We start from the raw sequence: 17920 nt of genomic DNA on the forward strand, positions 1-17920 counted from the left end.
TATTCTATCTGTCTCTGCGCAACATGGTACCGCAAGTAGCGAGACGCACACAATAGTGCGGTAAAAAAAAGGATTGGGCGAACCCGTGGACTTCCACAAGCCACCGACTAATTAGCTTAATTCCTTTACTCTAAAAATCAATGACTTAATGTCTGGAGCATTATCTTTAATGACAACCTTGATGGATTTGATTGTTAAATTGATTACGAAATCTGGATTATACATCATATGAATATTTCATAATTTCATACATGATATAATAATCATAATCCGAAGAAAATATTTTCACCATGACGTGTGTTGAGATTAGTGAATCCTTTATTTTATTTATTAGGATTCATATACAATATTTTCTCTTTATAATAAACCACTATACGAAAACCTACAATATTTCTAAGCAATTTGAGCATAGCAAATAAAATTTGTGGTCAGTCTTGGATAGGAATTTCAAAATCTTTTTAAAATTTTTAAGAAAATCGAGTGGTAGTTTAAATGTAACATACGTGTATGGAAAACCCAATCTAAGTTGACTAAGTGAGTGAAAAAACCTGGATTCATTTTCTCCATATACATATCTTTAGTGATACCACATTATCACAAGATAATTTTGGGTAAGAAACTTTCCATTGCAGGTTTTGCCCAGTAAAAATCTCCTTTTGCTAATCGGCAAAGCTCTTTCTTGTTACAGCAACAACGACAACAACAACAACAACAACGACAACAACACAACACAACACAACAACACAACAGTGTTGATAAACTTTATCAGGGAGCACTAGAACACATATGATTCAACAAGCATAAATTAAGCAGGTGACGGAGTATTGGTTTTATTAATAACGTGGTCCTTCGAAGGGGTTCTTTGATTGAAGCGATGAAAAGATGATAAAAATTTTATGTTAAAAAACTTAATTTTAAAACATCGTTTGGTGCGTGTGCATCCTTGCCAAGTTAAAAATTGTTAACAAAATATCAGGTTGTAGAATTAATTTAAAAGATATTTTGTATTTTTAATTGCCAGTTATATAGTTTGAAATTTACAGACAAACTATTCATTTTAAAGCTAAAGAAAATGTACATGCCAAATTCGATAAGAATCAAGGTTCACACAGTCGGGGAATAATATGTTGAATCTGGCCATTTAAAAGATTAGCGTGGCCATTCCCCCCTCCCCCCCCGCTCTGTTTTACCACCCCTCCCCACACACCTCTTTCGTCACAATAGCTGTATTAGCCTAAAGCATCGCGATGATAATTGATCAAATTAAGTGAGCGATAAGACGTCAAATTTATGTCAACCTTAGATTTAATCACCCAGGATAATGAAGTTGATAAGATAAATTTGGGTGATAATAGATTTATCATGAAAGATATCAAGGTACAAGCTGAAAGATAGGAATCAGCACGAAAATAAACTTTTGATAAAAAAATCCCGGATTGGTAGCCTTGTGGTAGAGCGTTCGCTTCCAGTGCGGGAGGTCTTGGGTTCAAACCCTGACCGACTCATGCCAGAGACTATAAAAGTGTGAATCTATCCTTTCTGCTTAGCGTTCAGCATGAAAATAGAATTGATATTTTAGGCGGTTGCCTAGTTAAGCAATTGATGTGCTTGCACGACTTTCGTAGCTTAAATTGGAGCTTCAAATGCACTAGGACCCCTTTGCAAGACCCTCTTTGATAGTAGTACCAATAGGAACTTAAGAGGCTATGTTGGGTTAGCAATTTCAATAATAATGGATTCTATACTTCAACATCGGCACTCTACTTTGTAGCAAGACACACCCTTTTACTCCAACATAGAAATGGGGAATCTGAAGATATGAAAGCAAAACATCGATAGTTCACAAAACAATTTGTAGTGCTGCAGTAGCAACATTTAGAAATCTCTCTTGTAGATCATAGAAATTCACCGGAATGCGCCTATACCCGTACAGTTAACATGTACAACATTGAATGGTTCTCTGAGAGCCCACGTTTGCAAATAACAATTTGGTACAGCCATCTTAAATTGAGTTTTTCTTGATTTTTCAACTGCTTGATAAAAACAACAGCATCATCAGATGGAGAGTGGCACAATTTTTGTCTAAACATTTTTCTCATAACTTTAATATTTTTATCAGTGTTATAATCAATATTTGTACGCTTATACTTTCAAAAATGTTATACTTTTGACTTATTTACCCAAAATAGAATTAATTCATTTATCGCTGTTTATCGAACGTTTTCGTTTTGATTTACCATACCTTAATATGGTAATTTTCGCCACAGATTAACTCAAAGCCAACGATGCTTAAATACTTAATGTGTTTACAAATTTTTTTCATATTTCAATCGCTGGAGGTGTTCTAAAATTTAATGATGAAGTCCCATACGTGTGATGCATGCTATACGCGTTATACGTGCCATACGTGCCATACGTGTCTTACGTGACGTCTTACGTGCTAATTTTTAGCAAAGGAAATGGACCTGCAGTGTTATTTTGGCGTGTAAATCTTGTAATCGAAGTTCAAGAAATTGACAGATCTTCCTTGAGAAGCGATTACAACCGAAATTTCTTTAGCCCACCTCACCACCCTTCTCAAGCCTTAGCATTTTCCATAGAATCGCAAGAGCCCGATCTGAATAAGTACAGTAACGTACATATAAACAGAGACATTGGGCATAGAAAAGAGAGCATTACTGAGGCAACAATCATCGTAATTCTTTAGACAAGCGAACATCCATATTCCTTAATTAAACCATGCTCGCCGTTGTCTCGAAGTCATTTGGGTAAAAAATCGAATTCCTGTATCTCTGAGCAATGAACTACTTGATCTGCGGTTTTCGGATTTTGTTGACGCAACCCACTGTGGCAACACACTCAAATTTGTTTTAATTCGCATAAACATTTTTTATTGTTCGTTTCTTCTTGCCGCATCTGCGATTGGTGGTCCTGGTCATAAACTGCAGTCTAGTAAGAAAAAATATGTCTCGATATCAATTTCCCTCTTTCCCCCTAAATTCATGGCTAAACTTAAAGGCAAACACTATTTTAAAATTCTCTTTTTCACAAAGAACAAGAATATTATAAAAATAATGCTCTCATCCTATAATTTCGTAAAAAAATTGAATCTGTCGGAATCATTCATTCTAAAAAAGGAACTAAGTGTTCAGGGGTCTTTATATTAAAAATGAGCATAACAAAAAGTACCAGCTGTTTTGGAATACTTCGACATTCTACATCATTAGGAAGTTTTCCAAAATCATCTAATTTAGCGCGCCTTTTAATTAAAACAAATTGACAATCTAGCGAATTTTTTGTGATTAAATTGGTTGTTTTTACTCACCTTTGGAGGATTCACAGTATCCTATGTAGAGAAAGGATGTTGTGTTGCTAAAAACCAGATTAGAGGCACATGCCTTGCTTCTTGTACCACTTTATTCTCGTGTAGTGACATTAATCCATAATTAAATCAAAACTAGCCGACCGGTTGTAAGCGGTCGGTCATTATTATGTTCCTGGTTAGTGTTTTTGTGTGTCTCAAGCCGGGAATAATGTAAACAATAACATCAAAGTATCAAACGTTCAATAAATGTGTTCGATAGCCTAAAGAATATACAAAATAACCTAAAATACACCAACCTAACAGATTCCGTAAGACATTATAAGAAAATAACTTACTGTGGTGTCTCCCTACGTAGACAGGCTCTAACACACAAAAAAAATTAAACCGTTGTGCCAACTGATCCCTACGGAGAGCAGTTCACGTTTAATACATGTAGCTATTAAAATTGTTCGCGAAAAAGTTAGGAAAATTAGATTTAGTAAGATATAGATACAAAAATATTATTTTATCTTTGCATTTTTCTTTAATCATTTTTAGCGGATCTTTTTTGATTTTTTTAGCGGATTATTTCTCGCTAATTTAATCTCAAGAAGACTATAAATTGTTCTAATTTGCTATGACGTCAAGTTGTTTACTGGTGGACATGTATGTAGGCTGCTGAACAAGCTCGTATCCCGCCATTTTGAGGATTAGACATAAATACTTTAATTAAAAACTTGCGCAACAGTGAAACAATTCTTTGATCAACAAGAGCGATAAATGATAAGTAAAAAATACAGTAACTCAAATGCGTAAGGAAATGTCTCACACAAAAAGCATGATACAATGATGATCAACTTTCATTCAACGAGTTAGCTCGTGAACCTGCTAGTTATGCTTGGCTTACTATCAATCAATCAGCTAATCTAATTATATCTTGAATAAAGAATGGATTTGGAACATGGATTTGGTAGAAATGTTTTAATTAAACATATCAGTTATTAAATCGTCGTAACGAGTTAAATTCAAAAATCCATTGTTTTCTTTAAAAAAGTAAATAAATAAAAAAAGGAAATAAAAAATATATATAAATATGGATAAAATATACAAATATTCCAGGACCAACTTGTTCTGAAAAACCCATAAAATAAGACGTAAAAAAACCCTATTTTGCAAATTATAACACTTCATAATTTATAGAACAAGACAAGAAACCAAGCAAAACGACCAACTAGTCTTAAATACTGAGTCATTTTATTAGAAAAGGTTTTTTAACAAGTTTCTTAATTTTAACGGAATCTATCAGAGAGATATCCAATCAACAACCAGATTTTGACACACAAAGACCTTCAACAATATACATAAAAGTAAAAATGAAATAATGTCTTTTTGCTTTTCTATTCATCTTTAAAAACGTTTCTGTTCCGTTAAAATCGTCAAATTTAAAGTAGTCTTTTAATTTCTCAAGAAAATCTAATCGATGTTGTCTAATTTCTTGACCAATTAATAATGCTTAAATACTATTGAAATATGTACGTGTAAAAAAAAAAAATTTTTGTGTAAAAATTTTTCAATCTTACAACTACTGAAAGTTTCTAACTATTTTTTGAAAGAGGACTAGTCAGTTTCTTATACAGTTATTTTTAAAGTCTTTTTGACAAGCGGAAAAAAATGAAAATTTCTGCGTTTGAAAACTTTGTTGACATATTTAACCCGAATACTTCACGGACTTAAATAAAAATTATTACATCGTTACATCGACACAAATATTTCAGAAATAGCTAGAATGTTTCAGCCATTCGACCATGAAGTCAACACGGGGAGTGTCATTTGAAAACTATGCAGTAAAGGAGTTATCCTTATCTATCCTATTGAAAAAATATTATTACGTGATTTTAAAACATGTCTAAAAATTCCAAAAATTTTTCACTAAGTGTTTAACTGCCCCAATTTTGTGTCTTTTCAGATGTAATGAAATCTGCTTTCATCAGCAAGTAATAGAAATGCAAGCAAGTGTGAGAACAAAACTTGTACTCTTTGTAAACAACCATCCATGTCACCCTGGTCGGTATACTAGTGCCTATTAGCTCCGAAACTAATTTAAAAAATATATGCACCCAACAAATAGAAATGGCAAATTTTTGTTACGCATTCAGATTAAATAAGAGAACCTGTATCTCCTTCGTTGGTGTTAATTTACTGTAAGGCGATAAAGGCCAGTTCTAATGTGTGGGCGGTAAAAGCGAAAAAGTCCTGGAAACGAAGTTAAACAAAAATTTACCTCTACACGTGGTTCAATAAAGCACATTTATCAATAGTAATTTTCTTCGTGTAAGGTTGCCATATTATCACCGCACTGACCAATGCGTCGCAATTATAGTTATCGACGTTATTACTTACTAAGGCTCTGTTTACACTTAGAATGCTGTTGCAAGTGTACCTAACTAAGGTAAAATCAAGCTTGTTCATCCATCTTAAAATCGTTCGATTAAGTCATTTTTATATTTCTCTGCTCATCTTTTTAGAGGCCACCGGCGCTATCAATAGCGCAAAGTGTCCGGATACATTTATAGTTTTTTTGATAAAGATCTTTTTTAAAAAAAGATTTTTTTTCAAAAAAATTAGATCAACAGTGATTTCAAAAACATTGGGCAGGCAAATTTCAGAATGCTTTATCCTCAAAGTACTCAGTCCCTTTAAGGCAGAAATTGAATGCAGGGAAGTTTTTCTGGTGTTTTAAATATGTTTTTCTAATTCATGGGAAAAGCAGTTTCTTTAGTTATCTGGTTGATACTTCTAAACTCAAAATACTACATCTTTGAAAATCAATAAGGTAATTTAAATATATATAAAAAATAAAAAATAAATATCTATATATTAAAACTCGAAATGCTGGTTATTAGTTAAGCATTAAAAAAGTAGGGAAAGCAAACAAACAAACAAACAAACAAACAAACAAACACGAACAAACAAACAAACAACAAAAACGAAAGTAGCAAAAAAATTATAAAACTTTGATTATCATTTATCTTTTTGTAAACAATAAAACTAATCAGTCGCTATGACTAACCACGTTCAACCAATTTCATTTAATTATATCTTTAATGATGTCAATGTATAAGTCACACAGATAACGGCCTTTTAAAATTGTCGTGTAAAAAGTTATCTTAAACCAGTGGTGTGTTGTTACACATATGAAACGAAAAGTTTACTTTCTCGATGTAACACATAAACACAATCGTAGATATAGATTATAGATCTACGTGAAACGAAGCTCTTTTCATGGTGTTACCAAAATCTGCGTGTAATTATTGCAGCGGACTTAATAATCAGCTAGCAGCAACGTCACCCATGTCACCATGTCCTCTCCTTCTAAGGCAACAGTCAAGAAGTCATCAGTATTCATTTGTTTTTGACATTTTACAGACACGTGGACACCACTATCATTGATTTTGGATCCAATATACGTTGTAACAACCACTTTCCGTTTGTTTTTAGTTATAAACTTTAACTTATCACGAACCGAATTTGAAATATCTTTACACCATAAGGTAACTAATTTAGAATTAAACGATTTCCCATCCAGCTCGTAATGGATCTCTTCCTCAATTATTTTTTGGATATCCTCAATGCTGACGTATTCGTCAGAATCTGTGTTATTGTCCGATGAAGTACTTCTTCTTGATTTTCTTCTTCTTCTAGGCTCACCGCTTAAACTTTTTTGCAGTCCTTTTTTACTTATACTTCTTTGCTCGTCAAGCATGTTCAGATCATCTAGCGCGTATGTTAATTGATTTATTGAATCGCTCAGTTTGTTGTTGTTATTATTGTTTAAATCAAAATCATTATTAATGTTATTTCCGCTGTATAAACTTCTGTGAGGATTCAGTAAATAATCTTGATGATTTTTGTAATTTATTTTCCCCTTCGCAGAAAGACCATCCATTATATCGCTTTGTGTGCAAATTTCCTCTGTTTTTACAATTTCTTTCGTGTTCTGTTTGTTGATCCCTTCACAATTGATATTACCTTGTGTAGTTTGATTAACGATCTTGTTATAATGTAAAGCGATTTGTTCTGCCGTTTGATTTTCTGATACGTCGTTTAATTGGCCATCAGAATAATAAGAATTTCGTAACTCATTACCCAGGAATGGTTGACTATTATCAAAGCTATGAGCTGTAGAACTCGCCCACGACACTTTACGCTGTCCAGATTGATTCGATGATTTGTTGTTATCGAGCCAATTCTCAATTTTACGAGCCCACGATACTTTACGACGGCGGGGCTCGTAAGATTCTGGTGTCAAAAAGTTTTCCGTTAAATGTCGGTGTGCTGGTAAAGTCGATAGCCTCGATTTGAAACTACCCAACTTCGCAATGTTTGGTGTCGATGCAGATTTTTTCAATGACGGTTCACGCGTTCCAAACGCGTTTTTCACACCTTGTAAAGTTCGGCGAACGGTTGATTTGATATCTACGCTGTTTCGCCTCGATGTATTCCTTTGATTTATTTCTTGCCATAATGGCGTTTTATATTCGAGGTTATTATCTGCGAAATTAATACCATTGACGTCGTATTGATTATGCGACACGGACGCCGAACGATTCCGAAACGGATGTTTTTTATTGGCTGTAGACGGAATTGACATTTTGTAATTATAAAAACTGAAATCAAATTAATGCCTTTGTTCCACCGACAGGCTAATAAACGAATAAATAAACAACTTGAAAATAAAATTTACTCGCAATAAATTATAAGATTTTTGAATATCTTCCTGTGATAAAGATGTGTAATCAATGAAATGAATTTCTACACACACGTATACATGTACCCATGTAGTGATACTGAACTAAAACTGGCTTTTATTCCATTTTATTCGAATTCATAAGTTAATTGAGTCCTTAGCTAGGGGGCAAGTTTTTGTCTTTGAAGAATGTCGCTTGCAAGAAAACACAGCGTGGTGTATAAACCTTTCAAAGGACTTTTGATGATAATAATAAGCGATTGTTAACTGATTTTTATTTCTAGTAAAAAGTTGTTTAATTGTCAATTCCAGAAGGTATTGTAATTCTGAACATGAATGGACATTTTTTTATAACAAACACAGTGCTTTTTTGAGAAACTTTAGTGATGTTAGAAAGATAACGGATAGTGGAAGTACAGGAAGGTTTTCCGTTAGTTGAAGGTGTCTGTATTTAAAAATATGGTTGTGTAGCGCCTTGACAAATATTATAAACGCATGTTCAAAGCAGGGATTGATCTAATTACGTCTTTTATTCCAATATACTATTGTGCCTAATCCTGAAAATAACAAGGGCTGAAGAAAATACCGAAACATTTTTTCTTTTATGTGTTAACTGATTTCGATTATCTTTAATTAGAGATAAAAAGAACAGAAAAAATGGCAGGGTAAAGAATGAATACTTTCTATAGTATCACGTTCGAAGTAATTAGGCATGTTTTTAATTAATCTGAACTTTGAAGAACTTTGAATGCTATTTGTCGATTGTGTATCCCTGTCTTAATAACACTCGTATTCTGTCGTGTTACAGAGATACAAATTAGCAAATGCGATATATTTTTATTCACTTTGTTAATAAATTTCAAGGACAAGCGAAGCGGTGGATTTTTTCACGAGTGAATAGCAATTAATATTTCTCTAAACAAAAAGTCAGTTTGAGTCTAAGTTTCAACCTAGCTCCATGTTGTCATTGAATTCTGCCAAGCAAGGCGGCATCTTTAGAATCGCCTGAGGAAAGATAGATTGACACGGCCGCATACGCTGGACGCTTATTCACCCAGGACCTGTAAAGTTGATACTTTTCTGAATAACCAACCCTGCAGGCATACGACGTTTATTCAACGTTGATTCGACGTTAAATTCTGGTCGCGACGTTGCAATACTAAATTCAAGGTCTTTTCAACGTTCAGTTTGCAACACGTCGATGCGACCGACGTAAATCCAACGTCATTTCAACATTGGTTTGCAACGTCGATGCAACCAACAAAAACCCAACGTCTTTTCGACGTTTGGTTTGCAACGTTGATGCGACCGATGAAAATCTAACGTCTTTTCAACATTGTACCAGGACTTGAATTCAACGGTCGTATCATCAACATTTTGCCAACGTTGTTTTCTCTCCATTGTTTTAACCAGAAGTAACATCAACGTTGATACAACGTCGAATACAAGACGTTGTTTAAACGACAATAAAAGATGTTTATTTAACATCGCGTCTGCAAAGATAATTCTACTGATGCCATATCGACGTTTACACAACTTTTTAGTAAGATTGTTTATTTATTTTAATTCATCTCAGCTGGTTTTTGCCAAGTTATATTTTAAACAGACGTTTATAGAAGTCTTATTCCAAAACTGTCCAACAAAATAACAAATTGTTAAGCATAAACTAGGAATTTAAAGTATACTACTGACTAAGAATATTTTATTCTTTACGCACCAAAGCTGTTTTACTTTAATGGGATAAATTTTCGCGGGGTTTAAATTTCGCGCATTTCGAGGATTTGGGTACTATCCGCGAAAATATGTCCCTTCGAAAAATTAGAAAAAGGCCATCCGCGAAAATTTGTCCCTGCGAAAACTTTGAAAAATTGCTTGATCCGCGACATTTTAAATTTTTGTGTTTCTTTGTTTTCAAAGTCTGAGGCTTCCTTGTTTGCAGGGTAAATTAATTAACCGAGTACTGAAGATGAAAAAAGATAAGAGAAAAGTGACAAAGGTCTCGCATCAGTTGACCTTTTCAAGGATATTAATCCTTTGCTTCTAGCTTCTAATGCAAATGATCAACCGAATTTAAGTTCTCTTTCCAGTCTTACGGATGAACAATTGAAAGTTTCTCACATCCCACAAAGTGAAATAGTAGTGGACATTTTTTCGAATTCAATTAGAAATTCATTTTGTTTTTTATCTAGTTGTGCTTATTCTACCTGACGTTACAGTTGTGTTGAAAGAGCTTTGAACTAAAATGAAAAACTACATTTTGTCTTGGTCGGTGTAGAAGTGATTGGTGAGGCTTTATACAACTTTACTTTTTTTAAAAAATTGCTATCATGACCTCATCCGCGAAATTAAGTCCGCGCGAAAAATTAGATTATCTCTCTTCCGCGAAAATAAGTCCCCGGGAAATGCTAAAAATTTCGCGGATGAGCTAAACCGCGAAATTTAATCCCCACGAAAATTTATCCCATTAAAGTATTAACAACAACGCGTATTTGACTTAATCATTGTATGCGTAATTTGTCCGCAGCTATTGGATACATTATGTCAGCGTAATGTTTAATTTCACTCATTTCACTGTAGTTTTTTTTTTATATAAAAATATTAACATTTGTATTTGCAGCTTCGCACGGACTCATAAACTCATAAAATGAAACATACACAAACATTCAATGGGTTTTTTCAACAGAGCGTATCAAACGCTCAAATTATTTCTTCGAATAGTTGTCAGGGGCGTTTGCATGTTTCGAGCGAACAAATAGTTGAACTTGTATTTTAAATGTTTAATATTTCAAATGCAATCAATATTATTAAATTATAATTTATTATACAATAATATCTCCTTATTTACTTCGTTCTCACATATTTACACCCCTACTTTGTCGCGTGTAATAACCCTCGTAGGCATTGGCGGGAAACTTTTTTAAAAATAGTAAATTTCGTACTATCCCTACATAAAGGAAAAGAGCAACAGACGATCCGAGTATGAAGGTATTAAAATTAAACTTTTTTTTAATAATTAACCTGCATATGGTTTGTAAACTAATTATCCTAGCTTATATTAATTTTGATTGTGTGACAGAGAATTAGAATAGCAAAAAAGTTTACCTCTACATGTTAATATTTAGTTATAAAACTGATTTCACTAAATACTACAGATTTTACATCGCACCCGTTTTGATATTTTGTTTTGTTATTATAAAACTCTGTTATGTTTCATCATACGGAGGCATGCAAGTCTGCTTTATAACACCATTGTTTTATTTAACTTGTTTTTATTGGAGAAGCTGTAATTAAAACTGATGATTATGCTAAAAAATTGTATACAATGCAAACGATATTATTTTATTCGAGATAGTCATGCACAAAACGTCGGAATCAAGCAGGGGAAAGGATACACAAACATTATTGATTGATTTGACCAAATCTCCGAATCTGTTGTTTAAGCGTTGACTAAATCTCCATATCTGTTGTTAAAGCGTTGAAAAGAATATGAATAATAATTGCTGAAAAATATCTAAACAACATAAAAAGTACGTTGATATGACGTTGCTGTCTGACGTTAAATAAACGTCAAGGAAATACGTAAAATAACTTTCATTTTCACCAACGTCTATTTAGTGCACATGCAACGTCTTTTCAACGTTGAAGTGCCCACTGGAAATAAGAATAGTTTGTTTTTGTGTTTATTCATATGATCTTTAAACAGCCTGCTACGAAAAAAGTACTTCAGGCAGCCAGAACGTCCCTTAATCAAAAGTTGACTTCAAAAGCAACTCTCTAAGGGGCTGTTTATTTGGAGGCGGGCTGGCTCGGTTGACCGGGCTGGCTCGGCTGAACGGGATATCGCTGCTATTAAGAATCGCATAGAAAAATAAAAATGTGTTTAATGACAGGCGAGCCAGCCCGCCTAGGCGAGATGAAATTAACAATAAATTTAAAAAAATTCTCATCAATTATTTAAATTCGAAATACATTCTTTTGTCTTCATTGTTTATGAATCTTTTGTGAAATGTAAATAACTTTTCCATCCTGGCTGGCCGAGATATAAAAAATTTCATATGAACACGTGATTAAAATCACCCCGGCTAGCCGAGCCAGCCCGCCTAACCGAGCCAGCCCGCCTCCATGTGAACAGCCCCTAAGTTAATATAATGTAGTCCAATCAACAAATTTGAATCTGTGTGATCAGATAGATCTGAGACATTTAAACTGGTAAGAATTGGGTTTTTTTGTAGCTAATGTAGTTTGAAACTCTCTGAAAGTCGAGTACTTTGTGTTATATATAGTAGTTAAGAATAGGGAGTACTATAATTATATTTAAATATATTTTAAACCTTGTGTTAAATTGTTTTATTAATTTCTTAAATTAATTAAAGGCGAAGTTATTTTGTACGATCAATGCTAATGTTAGACACTTTTTTTAGTCTCACAAATTAGAAAAAAAAGTCCAGTCCCACAAATTAGAAAATAAAGATTGCTTGGACTAGATATTTGTACATATTTTACATGGCTAGCCTCACAAATATTAAGGGATATACCCTGTTTATTATTTCCAGGAGGGGCAATGTCTTTAATGGGGATTTCTGAAGAATTTAATGCTCATTTTGAGCTACGCAGATATAGCAACATCAAAAGGTCCGCACAGTCTGCCATCACCCCCATTTCCCTGACATGGCTAGAGTTAAACCAGAGCTATGTTTACATTCACTCGCCCATATGGTATCATTGTGTATTTTATTATTTTTAGTCAGAAAATTTCTATCTATTTGTACTTGTTGTAGGCCTGTCAGATCAATACTTATCCCAAGAGTAAAGACAATGATTTAGAGGACAAGCTAAAGGTTCTTATAAGCTACACGTACCGATTTTGAGCATACAGAATAAAGACACTAAAATAACATTATTTACCGCAGAGCGTTAAAACCTTTTTTTTTTGCATGCATAATACCGAACGCTTAAGAATAATTTTTCTCTTTTTGTGTCATTGCTGGATAATTGTATAGTCGTTTTCGGTGAGCTCTGAAGAACGACTAACCTGTTTTTATCTAGACTAGTCGTTAGCCCGTGGAAAAAAACACGGGTTCGCCCGTTATTTTTATAACGCATTGCGTGCGTCTCGCTACCTGCGCAGCTAAGCTACCATTTTGCATGACAGACAGACGGACGGACGGACGGAAGGACGGACAGACGTATACGGGTATTATATTATAGATACTACGGTGAATGTAGGCGAATGATGCCAGCTAATACGAGTGAAAGATACCGGCTAATACAGATTCCCTTGTAATTGCCAAAAACGCCAATGCGTGTTGGTCTTTCAGGGATTATTTATTCGTATTTATGATTAATGGGAGACAGACGATGCATATTCAATAGCCCGTCGCACAATTATTTATATTATTACTCTTTTGTGTTCTGTGCTTGCACATGAAGTGGAGCCTCTCTAAAGCGGATTTATTTTAAATAGATTCTCTAAAACATTCTTGCAGCGCAACTCCATGAATCATCTTACCTTCAACGCCCCCAAAAGCTGACTCTTGTTTGTGGGCAAGCGTAAAATTTTAATTGAAATTGATAAATCGGGATTATTAATAGATCTTGTTTGCGTAGTATTTCAAACCCCTTGATTGGCTAACTTCCATCCTTAGTGACGCGTGTAGACGACTCAATTAAATTACTTCAGAGTTTCCAAGTGGTAAGATTTTTCATGTCATACAATTCATCTCTCTCCTTGTAAAGCAGAAATGACGTTTGGCTTATATATTTTTGATTTGTGAGTCATCCCTAAGCAACTTTATTTGTTTTAATTGTAAAAAGAGATTGGTACAAGCGCTCTCAAACTGCTCCAGCATGTTGACCAGCTTTTTGTAAACCCACGACCATACAATATGGGAAGCACCAACTCCTTCTTCTTTTTATTTTGCAGTACAGGTGAATGTCTCTATTTATGTTGTACAGGCATGTTGACCTGTATTTCTTTATTTTTGTTAAGATATCTTTGCACAGTTTATTCAATCATTGGCTTTCAAGAATTTGAACTTTGCACTGAATATCCATGGCAGAAAGCTTCCCCTTAATTTTCACGTAACATCATCATAATGCCAATCGGCAAGCTTCCTTTTGTCTCGGTCACATCTTGCCACCGTTACCACCATGTATGTCTTTTCCGTTGATTTTTGCCAACAGTTTTTCATGTGCAAGTGAGTTTTTTTGGATTGGTCTATGTCAATTTGATCTATGAAAAGTTTGGCATATTGGTCAATCAGTCACTGAAATATGTAGTTTCCAAAAATGGCTCTTTGTTGCTTTTTTAATAAGAGATATACAGGAAAGAATGTTTGTAATTTCAGTCCAAAATCGCTAAAATCCTGTCAGAAAATGTCGCAAAAACTTTTCCTTCTGAAGAAAATAAAGAAAATTACGCCGTTTAGGTGTTTTTTGTTCGTTGATGAAGCATGGGATGGGTCTAATATACGTCAGATGCAGGTATTGGCAAAATTGACAGCTCTCTGGCTGTCAACTTTATATTTACAAATAAATCGTATTTCTCCGACGAATAGATTCCAACTCGTGCTATTGCCAAATTAAGTAATCCTATTTGTTTCGATGTGAGCTTTGCTGTTCAGGTTTAAGGGAGAAATATAAAACTAACGTTCTTGTTAAAATTTCAGTACAGCGGATATGGGTGTGAACTTGTATACGAACATGGAAACGTTTTATAACCTGTACTCTGTGCTGAATATAAATAAAGGACAATAGGAAGAAAAATCAGCCGCATTGTTGTATTATGCACATTGCGGTGCAGTACCAGTCTTATCTCATCTATACAGTTTCGTAACAGACTTTCTATGCGCGATAAGATGGGGTGGTCGAACCTACGCCTTCATATCACAACTTCTCAAAGCAGGCTTAACTCATTTTACTATAATATATTACCCACTCTCCGTTATCAGTAAGCAAAAGCTAGACGTTCGTCTGGTTTAGAGATATAGGATTAGCTGAAAAATTTAAGCAACCTTAAGTTCACTTGAATCACTGAAAATTTATTTGAGGCATCTACACTTTAATTTTAAATTTTCTACAACTTTCTACAAAAGCTTATTAGGGCCATGCCTACACATTTTATTGATCAATGTTGTATCTCGAGATCGAAGCTTCCATCTGAAGATCGAAGCTTTCATCTTGAGATTGAAATAAAGCTTCGATCTTCGATACAACATTAATCAATAAAATGAGTAGGCATGGCCCTAATAAGCTTCCGTAACTTTCTCCTGCAACAGACACTAAAAAAATTTCACTACAAAAAAATCTAGGTGGAAATCATTCCGGAATAAGATGTCTTGTGTTAGCTAAAAAGACCGGCCGGGAAGTGAAGCTAATTCATTAAGTTAAAATATGAGTATTTGTTGTTATCAGGCACCCTATCCGGTGCAAAAAACAACGAAACCTTTTTAGAACATGCCGTGGCACTAAGAAATGCAACAAACACAGAGAAAAATAGATCATGATGTTTCAAACTAACGCCTCTTGTACATGTTGCATTGACATTGCTGTCTTCGTAAAATTGACAACTTGAGACTACCCAGAGGTTTTGTTTTTAATAAAGTAAATTAACCTGTTTTTATCTCTATATTTATATTGCCAATTGCCTGTCTGTTTAAATTGGTTATCCAAAATTTGGATCCCTGCAGAGCAACAGGCGAATAGGCAGATGCAAGACAAGACAGATGCAAAAGATACGTTGGGCAGGCGAATTTCCGTGGAAATTTTAATGGGCTCAAATCTAGTCTGTAATATAATGCTTACTGCCGTCTGTGAGCCAAAAGATGGGTGCTGCGGGTAGCCACGGCAAATTTTCATAACATTCAACGAGGGCTCACAGCCCTAGTTTGTATTATAATGCTTACTGTCCGTTTATGAGCCAAAAGTTGTGTGCTGCGAGTAGCGGCAGCAAATTCTCATGGAATTTCCATGGGCTCACAACTAGTCGGCAATATGATACTCATTGTCTGTCTGCGAAAAAAACGTGTGCTGCGTTCAGAGACGGTCAAGTTTCCGTGGATTTTTAATTATTAAAGTTATTGGCAAATCTAATATCTTTTTTCATTGTTAAAATATTATTTCATACTGTTATGATGGAAAAAATAGATAAAATGTTCAAAAACAAAAAATAGTAAGTACATTTAGACAAAATATATCTTCTAAAAATAACCAGTAGTTATGTGACATGATTAAAAGCAAACATAAAATGTATCCAATCTCTATTAAATACAAAGCAAAATTTCCATAACAAGTATCTTTTACAAAAAACCTAATAATTACGTCGGTTTGTCATCTTTTCCTTTCCAAATAAATCTTCGTCTGTGTCTAAGCCTATCTATTGCACAGTTAGATTTACATATTTGTTGAGCTTGAAAACACACCATAAGCATCTGAACTTCATTTCCACCTATTGTCAAACATTGGTGAGTGGTTATAGAACAAGTTTCTATGCAGAATTGAAATTTCTCTTCGATACTTGATGTTGTTGTGGTTCTAGAATATTGTCGTAGAGCCGTACAGCTATATAGTTGAAAGAATAGAAAAAATAAAACGATTTTTATGTATCTATTGAAATCCATATAATAGATTTCACATAGAAGTGTCTTTATTCGAAGTTGTTTTTGTGTTTGTTTCTTGAAAATAAAATTCAATTTCTTTGTTCCAATATATCGACTTAACTTTAAATCTACCTGTATATTACTGTCTGTGTGCCTGTGTGTGTGTGCTAATTTTCTTTACCAAAATCCTTCATATAGCAAGTTTCAACAAGGATATAAGCCTCCCCTACTTTCCGATGAAAAGATAATTTCCTAATCGCAATATCTTTTTCTTTTCTCTATTGTATTTTATTCATTTTGTGTTCTGTAGTTTCCATGGAAACGTTTGTTATTAATATATGCTGACGTCATGTTTGTAACAGCGCATGCAGGTGTTCTATGAGGTGCCATACTGTGAATAATAATGTTTTTTCTGTATTTTATTGGAAGGAGGAGATACTGAAGCTGTTTAGATTGATTGGTTTATTTATAGATACATAAGTTGTAAATATTTTTCCTCTTCAACCAAAATAAAACAAAATTTTAAATATTTCAATAGTGTTTATCTCTCATTCTTTTAAGCATTCATTGACGAGAAACAGAACGGAAGCAACAGCAAGCTTAAACCAATAAAGGCTGTCTTCCGCAGTTTTCTTTTTTTTGATAGGAAACACGGCAATTTGATTAATACGACATCGTAGCAAGGTCTGCATTTATTGGTATAAAGGAAGTTTTTCTGCTATGTTGAAACTTGGCAAATAGAATTAACTCGCCACTACTACGCAGTCGGATTACTTCTTTTATAGTACGCAAGGTAAAAAGCGTTTAGAATACACTAGTTGGTGCCACTCTAATAATACGGAACTATCCACGAAACAGCCGTAATAAACCGTTAATTTTAGTTAAGGTCTCATGCTGACATCAGCAATTGATTTGCTTCTAATTAAATAACCGAAAGTCTTAGTCTAAAACAAGAATTGAACCTTTACAAGTTCGAAATAAGCCATCTATTATAGAAAAAGCGTTGATAACAACTTTCTAAAAGGAACTTTAAAATTTGCCAACCTAAATATGAGGGATAGGTTATGAGGGATCATAACGTAAAGCAATTATTTTTTTTGAGGATTTAATGATTTTGTTATTTTTTTTCATAACTGATTTTTACGATATAGATAAAATATTTCTTCTAAGAAAGAAATATGTGAAGGGATGTAAAACACGAAATTAAATTTCTGCAAAATTTTAAATTCTGTTTTGTGAAAAACAATCCAATATTAAGTTAAATGTAATATA

The 17920-nt window shown here is 33.9% G+C and overlaps 1 protein-coding gene and 1 long non-coding RNA gene across 2 annotated transcripts; both read right to left on the reverse strand.

The window, feature by feature from the left end:
- Positions 1 to 6626: 6626 nt before the first annotated feature.
- LOC130623097 (putative uncharacterized protein DDB_G0287457) lies at positions 6627 to 7955 on the reverse strand. The gene has a single exon (XM_057438595.1). It carries the CDS (start codon positions 7953 to 7955, stop codon positions 6627 to 6629), a length of 1329 nt encoding a protein of 442 aa, XP_057294578.1.
- Positions 7956 to 16226: 8271 nt separating this feature from the next.
- LOC130624278 (uncharacterized) lies at positions 16227 to 17453 on the reverse strand. Its single transcript, XR_008981195.1, has 2 exons — positions 16781 to 17453; positions 16227 to 16610 (listed from the first exon to the last, which is right to left on the reverse strand). It is a non-coding gene; the product is annotated as an uncharacterized LOC130624278 (long non-coding RNA).
- Positions 17454 to 17920: the final 467 nt, after the last annotated feature.

This window comes from Hydractinia symbiolongicarpus, chromosome 13 (genome assembly GCF_029227915.1).
Source record: "Hydractinia symbiolongicarpus strain clone_291-10 chromosome 13, HSymV2.1, whole genome shotgun sequence".
Classification (NCBI taxonomy): Eukaryota; Metazoa; Cnidaria; class Hydrozoa; order Anthoathecata; family Hydractiniidae; genus Hydractinia; species Hydractinia symbiolongicarpus.